The sequence below is a fragment of the Sturnus vulgaris genome, chromosome 3 (genome assembly GCF_052056855.1).
Source record: "Sturnus vulgaris isolate bStuVul1 chromosome 3, bStuVul1.hap1, whole genome shotgun sequence".
In the NCBI taxonomy this organism is placed as follows: domain Eukaryota; kingdom Metazoa; phylum Chordata; class Aves; order Passeriformes; family Sturnidae; genus Sturnus; species Sturnus vulgaris.
The window spans coordinates 27,361,815-27,371,615 of record NC_142245.1 but is presented as its reverse complement, the minus strand read 5'-3'; the positions used below and the strand labels follow the sequence as shown (position 1 = coordinate 27,371,615).

Genomic DNA, 9,801 nt, shown 5'->3' with positions numbered 1-9,801 from the left:
GCGGCTCCTCTCCGGGAGCCGCCGCCACCGGGAGCCGCCGGGCTGCGCGCCGCCGCCCCTGCCTCGCCTACCCCGGGGACGGCCGCTGCGCCCGTCCGGGCCGGCACGGAGCCTCTGCCCGTCGGCCGCCAAGGTTCAGGCTGCGGGGCTGCGAGCCCGCAGTCCGGTCTCTTGCGGCTTCGCTAAATCCCTGACGCGCCGGGGCGGCTAAAAAGGTACCGTGGCAGGAACCCACAATTGCAGAGACCTCTCCTGTCAGGACTGCAAATACCGTAGAAAGAGCTTGTGGGATTAATTATTATTTCTCAGCAAAAGGGGAACATAACAGTCCATGGAAACTACGCTGAGCTTGTGGCCCGGAGGCCCCTCCCGAATGCCCTCACCTGGGCGATCCCCGGCGCCAGCCTCCGCCCCGGCGGTCCCATTTGACCGCCACCCCGTGCGCCGCTCCCGCGGAGGCACCGCGGCTCCCTCCACTCGCTCATCGCACCCTCTTCCTCGACCTTGCAGCTGGCACAACCTCACTCCCTCGCCTTTCACTTTGTGTAGACCGACAAGGGACGGGAAATTATGCGGGTCCCTGCCCCTCAGAGTCAGTAAACTTAAAACGCGGTGCGCAAAGGGCACGCGTGGGTGATAAGGGTCCGTTTAATCAAGCGAAGTGTTTCTGACTTTTACACTTTTGCGCGTGTTCCTCTCCTGGATGAAGCACCCCGATACCTTTGAAAATCGAGTATAAATAAATGTCCGGCGTCCAGTGATCACAAATGCCAGCGCCCTTCGCGCCGAAGCGCGGTGGGGCACGGCCGGCGATTCATGGAGAGGCAGTCTCTCTCCAGCCCCGTATCATCATGCCTTCTTCTAGCTCCCGGGCAGGTACGAGAAGCGTGTAATGGGATCCCAGGTCACGAACAGGGTCTCCACTGTACATGTGAGGCCCCTTCCTTCTAAAACTCTCCAACAATTGTTACTGGGCGCTGGGGAGAGGGGCTATAAGGGAACGTTTTTAGAAAAAAAAAATTTTTGCAAGGGCCGGAGACTGGCTTTTCCTCCCACCGCAGCCGCGGGTGTCAGGGACGGCAGAGCCCGCTGTCCGGAGCGGCGGGGCCGGGATGTGGCTGCGGGATCCAGACGGGGCGGCGGGGCCGGGCCGGGCCGGCGGCTCCGTCCCGCCGCGCCGCAGTGCCCTGCGGCGAGGAGCAGGGGCCCGGGCTCCGAGCTCCTCCTCTCCCCCGACGGGCGCCTGCAGCGTCAATCACGACGGAAATTTCTCCCTCGCTAGCTAATATCTCAGCTCGCAGGGCCGCCTCTGAGTGGATCTGAGCAATCTGTCAACCCAGCCGGGGAGCCACCTCAAAACAGATCGGGTTACTCCTGATTGACAGCGTCACCATGGCAAATAATTTGACTAAAACTATTGTCTTCTCCTGGCAGTCCCCGGGTCAGATAACCGGACCAATCACAGCGCGGATAATCACTTTTCATGCCAGCTTAGAATAATATTATTAAAAAAAAAAAAAAAAAAAAAAAAAAAAGGAGAGAGAGAGAAAGAAAGGGGGGAAAACTCCGAGAGGGAGAGGAGCGAGTGAGCAGGGCTTTACCACTATATTATGTGGGATCTGGCGGTGGGGGGTGGGGGGGAAGCAGGGAGATCCCAAACCGGCGGCCGAGGGGGGTGGGGGTGTGAGAGCCGCGGCCGCTGCGAGCGCTGCAGATAGGAGACAAAAGAGGCACGAAGTTACTCTCGCAACTTGGACTTACAAAAACGAGGCGGCGGCCGGGGGGAAAAGCCGCCCGCGCTCGGGCTCTCGAGACTTTTTTCGTCGCTCTTCGCATTTTTTCCCCGGCTCCCGCGACCGCCCCGGGGCCGGGCGCCGCCGATGGCCGCGGCCCCCCGCGCCCGGCCGTGACGCCCAAGCGGGCCCCGCCGGGCGCCGCCGCCCCGGGGCCGGCCCCGCATGCCGGGCGCTGCCCGCCGCCCCGCGCCGCTCTCCTCTATGCGGCCGTAGGGTGCGCGGCGCGGCAGGGCTCACCATGTCGATGCTCCCGACTTTTGGCTTCACCCAAGAGCAAGTGGCCTGCGTCTGCGAGGTGCTCCAGCAAGGCGGCAACATCGAGCGGCTGGGGCGGTTCCTCTGGTCCCTCCCTGCCTGCGAGCACCTCCACAAGAACGAGAGCGTCCTGAAGGCCAAGGCGGTGGTGGCCTTCCACCGGGGCAACTTCCGCGAGCTCTACAAGATCCTGGAGAGCCACCAGTTCTCGGCGCACAACCACCCCAAGCTGCAGCAGCTCTGGCTGAAGGCGCACTACATCGAGGCGGAGAAGCTGCGGGGGCGACCCCTAGGGGCGGTGGGCAAGTACCGGGTGCGCCGCAAGTTCCCGCTGCCCCGCTCCATCTGGGACGGCGAGGAGACCAGCTACTGCTTCAAGGAGAAGAGCCGCAGCGTGCTCCGAGAGTGGTACGCCCACAACCCCTACCCGTCCCCCCGAGAGAAGCGGGAGCTGGCCGAAGCCACCGGCCTCACCACCACCCAGGTCAGCAACTGGTTCAAGAACCGCCGGCAGCGGGACCGCGCCGCCGAGGCCAAGGAAAGGTACGGCTTCCCACGGCTCCCCGCTGTTCCCGCGGCTCCCCGGCCCCGGTGCTCACCCCGAGCCTATCTGCCCCAGCTGCGGAAGGCCTGCCGGGAGCGGGACGGGCTCTCCGCCTCGGGTGTTCCCCGAGAGAACCAGAGGCGAGCGAGCTGGGCGCTCGGTGAAGGCATGTGTCCACCAAAACTAGCCCCGGGAAGGCGGCCGAGACCCGTTCTCCGCCGACTCCCTACTCCCCGCACAGCCGGCGCGGCGGCCCCGGGGCACCGGGGCAGCCCCTGCTGCCGGGGATGCTTCACACGGCCCGCGGCGGCTCCTGGTTAAGCAGCGTTGCCGCCTCCTCCGGCCGCAGCCCGGCTTGCAGCCCAGCCAGGAGCCGTGCCCGGAGGTGCCCGTGCCGGTCCGTGGCCCGTCGGGAGAGGCCGGCCGCGGCGGGGCCCAAGGGCAAGGGCTCCGCGCCCTGCGCAACTCCGAGCGTGTCCTTGAGGGTTACCCCAGTAGAGAAAGGGCCAGCCGGGGGGCAGCCGGCAACGCGTGTGTCTGAACGCTGGTAGCAAATGTGTCCTCTGTCCTCGGCTCCTGGCGTGCGGCCGGAGACCTGGACAAGGACTGAGGGGAGCAACTTGTGGCCTCGCTCATGACATGGCAGTTCTTATTCGCTACCTAGCAAGGTGCTCAGGAACGCACGTCAATAGATGTATGTTCTTAGGCCGAATATGGTTCTGCATCCGTGTTTTTCACGTTAAGTGTAGTGAAGGGACCATTAATCGCCGGGAAGAGGTAAATGCCTACATCCCTGGCAATTCGAGATGATTTTTCCATCAGCAGTCCCTGTGCCTTAGGAAGACGGTTCGAAGAATCAAAAAGGGTCCTCTTACTGCGTTCACTAGCTCATTGAATTGCCCGGTCCGTAGAGGCAATCGTCTGACCGTATGATCTCGCGGTTAATTAGCGGATCAGAATCCTGTAGATCCGTCCCTCCGAGGAGAATTCTTTCTATCTTTGGTTTCTATCAGCCGTGTTTTGGAAACGGGCAGCGACGCGGCCGCGCTGCTGTGCCGCCCGGCAAATTCGGGCACGGATTTGCTCTATTCATTTCCCGAAGCCGTGCTAGAGCTTTAATTTTCCTTCAAATCCTCACAAGTGTTGGTTTTACGAGATGTTAGAGATCCTTTTTATTGCTGATAGCAGGGACTCACCTTCAAATATCCAAAGGAAATGAAAGTTACATTTATTCCATTCCTTTTTTTTTTTTTCCCGGGGAATCAAATTTTAAAGGTCTCCAGAGACAAATAATATTTTTGACATTGAAAAATACACTCAAACTAATATTACACTCCAGGCGTCGGAAAACAGACCGTTCATGGGATTGCCATCCACTCAAGGAAACCTGTTCAAACAGAGCTTTCTTGTCTATTTTTATTTTTTTGGCACTAAGTATCTCCAGCCACATCCTGCAGCCCTTAGTGAGGAAAACCCGTCCGTGCAATAGCTTAACTTCTCTCCACCAAATCCTGCAGGATAGGGCCCCTCTGCCAGCTAGTGTGTTACAAAACTTCCGCAGAAGCTTTTAAATATGCCCGCACTGCCTTCAGTATTTCAGGCAGAACAGTGTCTAAAGTATTTCTGCTTAGGGCTATGGAGGCCGCATAAGCCTTGCCTGGAGGGCAACCCCGACCCCTTCTTGCCACTCACATTAGCACCCCCCCAAAAAAAAACCACCAACATATATAGATATATAAATATATAGATATATCTGTAAGGGCTTGGCCCGCCTCCAGCTATTTCTTGGTATTTACCCGGCGATGAATTTCGAAACTATGTCCTGCCTTTCCGAGCCTTTGTCGGCAGGCGCACCGGTGGTGCCGCTGCCCCCGCCGCGGAGCCGTGCGGGGCCATCCCGGCTGCGCCCCAGGAGGGGACGGAGGAGCAGCGGCGACCGTGCGGAGCATTTCTCGAGAGGGTCGGGGAAAGTAGCGGGTTAACTTTTTTCGCTTACCTTATCGTCCATATTGGGCTATGTTTTGAGCTTGAAGCTCAGGGCGAGGGGGAAAAAAAGCATGTCAGTTACTTAAGCAAAAGACTTTCCCTCTTGATGTGAGCCCGGGAGGCTGTTCTGCTGCACGGAGCCATCCTGCCTGCACCTCGCCGGGCTCTGGCCTTCTCAGGAGAAATCATGGCTGAACACTTCTTTAGCTCCTAGAGCAGTTTAAAAGTTAAACATTTTAAAAGTCTTTTTTTTTTTTTTTTAATAATGTCTTCCTCCTTTCCCTTCCTCCCCCTCCTCACGCTGTGCAAACCCTTTGGACGCAGAAAATTACAGTTTGGCAAAGTGACACTTTCCGCTGGGCTAGTGGGAGACTGTTTACAAGCTCAGCGGACCTTAGACCTAAGTGCCAGATGAAGAGGCCTCGGAGGTTGGCAGAGTTCTTAAACCTGCTGTTTTTGCACTCCTCTCCGCTCGCTGCTCCCCGGAGCCGGCTCCCCGCCGCCCCCGCTCCTGCGGTGCGCACCCCGGAGCGACGGCCACATTGTGATTTCCCTCCCTCTTTTGTGTTTCCTATAGGGAAAACAACGAGAATTCCAACTCCAACAGCCACAACCCGCTCTCGGCGTCAATGAACGGGAATAAGACAGTTTTGGGGAGCTCAGAGGACGAGAAGACGCCGTCAGGGACCCCGGATCACACCTCGTCCAGCCCCGCTCTGCTGCTCAGCTCCAACCCGGGGCTGCAGCCCCTGCACGGCCTGGGCCACCCGCAGGGCCCCAGCGCCATCCCCGTGCCCAGCGCCGACCCCATGCACCACCACAGCTTGCAGGACTCCATTCTCAACCCCATGTCATCTAACTTGGTCGATCTGGGCTCTTAAAACCGTGTACACGCTCCCTCCTTCATGCCAGCCCTCCTTTACTCAATTTTTTTTTTTCTTCCTTTTTTCCCCTTAATCTTACCAGGGACTTTGAAAGCAATGACAAACACCTTGGTGGATGTGTTGTGCCCTTTGGCAGCAGGCTGGCTGCAGGTTTGCAAGGTAGTGGACTCCACTGTGGGTAGCTGATGTTGTGAAAAGCCTTAAGGGTTGCCTACAGGCGTTTTCAGGCGTGTAAGGATTGCTGGACAGGAGCCGTGATTTTCACGGCAGGCTGTAAGGCTGATCGGTGTAGCAGCTCATTCCAGCCTTATCTTCACAAATTTCTCAGTGGTGTCACTCGATCGGGCCGGTCTGTGTGGGAAGAGGCACATCGTAATATTTTTATTTTTTTCGGGGGGTGGGGAAGAAAGGGGAACGCAAGGCTGCTCTTGCCATGCCTGTTTGAAAGTTACACATCGCTCCCGTTATTCTATTGTAGTTATGTATCCGTGGCAGGTGTACGATGTACAATTTCAACTAAGAATACAAAAGTTGTAGTCAAGATATAGCAGCAACACGCGCTCTAGGCAGACTCTGTAACCTTCTTGTAGCTGATGCTATGCAGAGAGACAGCTTCTTTGGCCTTGTCCATGTGGTGCTTTCGCCGTTTGCTGGGTGGGAAAGGAAGTGATGGCCCGGCTCCTGCCCGAAGGAAGGCAGAGGTAGATTTTCCCCTGGGTGTGCTACGCGGGCTGGAGCGGGCTTTAAAAAGAAAACAGGAATTGCTGCTCAAGTTTAGACCTAAACGACAGTATCAACCGCAAGTCACTCACCTTAGTTTTGTTTATTGTTTATATTATGTGAATACATTCTTTGGAAAATATTTCTGCTTTTATTTTATAATAAAATTTAGAAATCTAACTCGGCATATGGCTGCTTCACTCGCCCGCGGGGTGTTTTTGGGCTCAGTGCGGAGCTGAGAGGAGCGAGTGTCCTGGTGGGGACGCCGGGGACGGCGACGTCGGGTGGTCCGAGCCCCGCCACCCTGCCCCGTTCAGCCCGGGCACTTCGGGGCCCCAGCCGGCCCCGGGACGCGCTGAGCGCTGGGGGCAGCTGAAGGCGCCCTGCGGGAGCGGAGAGCCAAGGGCACGGGGAAGGACGGGCGGTGCGAGCCCTGGGGAAGCGGAGAGGTCGCCCACCTGCTCCCCGAGGGCTCGGCCGTGCAGGCTGCGGGCTTTTCTGCCCCGGTGTCAGCCTGCCTCGGCAAAAAGCCGCCCCCTCTCATCCCCTCTCTCGCCCCGAGGGCGGGTGGGCAAACCGAGCGTGGCCAGACCACGCTCCGGGGTCCGGCACGGCTGGGCTGCAAACTCCTTTCCGGCGCCTGCGGGATGCTGCGGGAAAGGGATATCTCTATTCCTCTCCGTTTTCTTTATTTCTTTTTAATTTTCTTTCCTCTAAGCACCGTGTGGCAAAAGAGACAGGCAGGTTGCTTGCCAGTTTGCCCCATTAAAAGAGCTCAGGACTCTCGCTGTCCGTCTTTGCTAGAAGCCGAATGTGTTATGTGCTTAAAATGTTCTCAGAACTTGCAAACAGTTTTATACCTTCATTTTCGGTCTTTTTAAAATCTCCTTTAGAATAATTTTCTTGTGAAAAATGAACCGAGAAAATTATATGACTTCAAGCGGGATAGAAATATGTGTAGATCAGCAAAGACCGTGTCCAGGTTTCAGATGCTGGCTGAAATTTCAATCAGGGGGAATACTGTGCGGGCAGTGTCCTAATTTGATATAATCTGGGTCTGGATTAGCGCCTCTGTGAGTTTGCGGGTGTTCCCTAAAAGCACATTTCTCTGAGGTCCCGTTAAAAACCTACAGAAGGGAATGTATGGATGTCGGTAGTGGGGAGGTTCGATCTCCGGAAAAAAGCTCTCCCTTAGTGGCGGTTATAAATCCAGTTTTCTCGTTTTGCTGGGCTGCAGTGGGGTGCAATATTTTATCGGCGACAGTGTGGCATATTCGGGTTTATGATTCCCCTGCTTCTGCACTTTGGGGTGATTTTTTCAGCAGCAGAGATAGTGTGGCTGATGCCTGTGCTGTGGGAGCATACCATTGTGGCCTTACGTGCATTAGGGTCTAAATAGAAGATCCTGTTATTTCCATTGAGAGGCATCTAATAATATTAGCCATGAATTTTAATTCTTTGAAAATAAACAATTTGCAAGTAGAGGAACCACTGCTTCCTAGAGCTACAGAAGATCTCTGCTCCCTGTAAAATACCACACGCAGTGGTGCAATACGGCAAAGAATTAATTAATTGGCTAGTTAATTATTTTGTATTTTTATAGATAGAAATGAGTTTGGGAAGGAAAACAGAATGTCTGGGTTAATAAAACATGGCCTCGAAACCGAAATAAACCCTTAAGGCTTTGCCCGCTAGAGAAAGAAAAAATGAGAAAGAGTAAAGCCAAAATGGGGAATACTTAAAGAGGCAGTATGAAAACAGGATGGGGTTTACGTGATTAATAAAAGGTCATATTGCACAGAGGAGGCAGAATTCGATCGGGGAAAGTAAATGAAGAGCTGACACGGTGAGAAAGGCCCTTTGAGAGACTGGGATCCGTGAAAACTCATGTACGTTTCAGTAAGGATCACTTATATATGGATGAATTAAGAGAGGGCGAGTCGCTGAAGCCACTTAAAGATGGCTAGAAACAGAAATCATGCAGTAAGAAAAAAATTCTGCAGGTCAATCTGGAATTAAGGACGCACACTGCTCAAAGCCCCAATCATGGGACGTGTGTAATGCAACCTGAAACCCCGAACATGTTAAGACTCATTTTATCAGACCATACTTGCCTTAGTACTGATGTTTGGTAAATTAGCCCAAATCCCTCCAATTTTCCACGCACAAAAAATGTTCCCGATAGAGGAATATGGCGAAACTGACGTGACTAATCCTTGGTTTTAAACAGATTAGTTATGATTCACTAGCATTAGGTTACATGGGACATATCTCGTCTCATGGTTGGTTGTTCCTGGGGTACCCGCATGGGTTTTGGGGCATAAATTTTAAAAAATAATAAATAATACATAAATAAAAGGTTCGGTTCTGGCAATTTTTATCCATGAAACGTCCCCTGGCTACTCTATGACTGAGGCCAGGATGTGGCAGGCAAACTGCACTTAAGATACCCTACAGCTTGGACAATTTGGGAAGAACTGCACTCTCTGTCTCATATATGCACGCACACTTACCTACATATACATACACACCCATATATAATATATATGTATGCAGTGTTTGACCTCAAAATAAAATCTTACCAAAATACACAATATATTCAGCATTTGCGGCCCCCAGAATGTAAACGGAGTGATTCCTTTAGATTGCAGGGTGCTGAATATTCACGTGTCCTAGGGCAGAGGTTTTTTCTGCTGTATTTTGTTGTATGAGCGTTCACGGACTTAGTGCTGTGCTGAAGAGAGCCAGGAGAGAAATAGCTCATTTGAGACAGAAAACAGTTCTGTCCTTCCTGACAAGGCGCAGCTTGTCACTCTCACGGGGAAATACTGATGGATGCGATGAGAGAGCATCCCGACAGGCTACTGGAGATGTGACACAATTTCCGACACTTTTCTGGGGATAGGTAGCAAGTTTGTAGGAGGAAGAGCCTTTCCTATGAATAGGAGACCGTATGCCAGAGCTTGCTCCTTGAACACCTTCCATCTGCGAGTCCTTCCAGGCTCTTGGGGGTAATCAAGACTCTCATCTACAAGGCTGGGTGGCTGCATTTTCCTTTGGATAATATAAGCCATTTTGGAGACACTCGAATTTATCTACCCGGGAGAAGTCGCCCGCTTGGCATATTTTTGTGAGCTATCCCGAAGGCTACTTTGCCCCTTCTCCCCAGAGCTGGTGCAGCAGCTTGGGCCTAACCAATGTCTCAATGTGTTTGAGGGGGCTGCTGCAGCCCCAGAACGAAAAGCTTTGGGAGTGCCCCTGCCTGCCCAGCGATGTTTGTGTAAGGCACTGGCGCTCCTGTTACCAAACCCGGAAACAAAATCTCTTGCCTTCTTTAGGAGAAACAAATGCAGCCCAGCATGAGCAGGTTTTGCCTTGAACAAACCCTCACTTGAGCATGACAAATAATGTAGGTGGGTGGCGATGAAAACACTGGGCACTGGCCCTTACAGCAGAGTTTTTAAACTTCTGCTTAGTGAATCAAAACGCTGAGGCTCAGGCAGCCAAGAAAAATATACTGAAGGGAACTTTCAGTGCTTCAGTACACAAGGAAAAGGTGAGGGTTTTGTCTGAAGGAGTAGCTCTGGGATTTGGAAAAAACACATAAACCTCGGAG

The 9,801-nt window shown here is 54.0% G+C and overlaps 1 protein-coding gene across 1 annotated transcript; it reads left to right on the top strand.

Moving 5' to 3' along the window:
• The first annotated feature begins 2,003 nt into the window (after positions 1-2,003).
• Positions 2,004-6,365, top strand: SIX2 (SIX homeobox 2). The gene is made up of 2 exons (XM_014877249.2): positions 2,004-2,594; positions 5,159-6,365. Exons 1-2 carry the CDS (start codon positions 2,035-2,037, stop codon positions 5,460-5,462), a joined length of 864 nt encoding a protein of 287 aa, XP_014732735.1. The 5' UTR covers positions 2,004-2,034; the 3' UTR covers positions 5,463-6,365.
• The last annotated feature ends 3,436 nt before the right edge of the window (positions 6,366-9,801 follow it).

Bases quoted from the DNA above. Each gene is read 5' to 3' on its own strand.
- SIX2 (XM_014877249.2), top strand. From the start codon at position 2,035: ATGTCGATGCTCCCGACTTTTGGCTTCACCCAAGAGCAAGTGGCCTGC. The intron at 2,595-5,158 runs GTACGGCTTCCC...TGTTTCCTATAG, and splicing joins GCCGCCGAGGCCAAGGAAAG to GGAAAACAACGAGAATTCCA.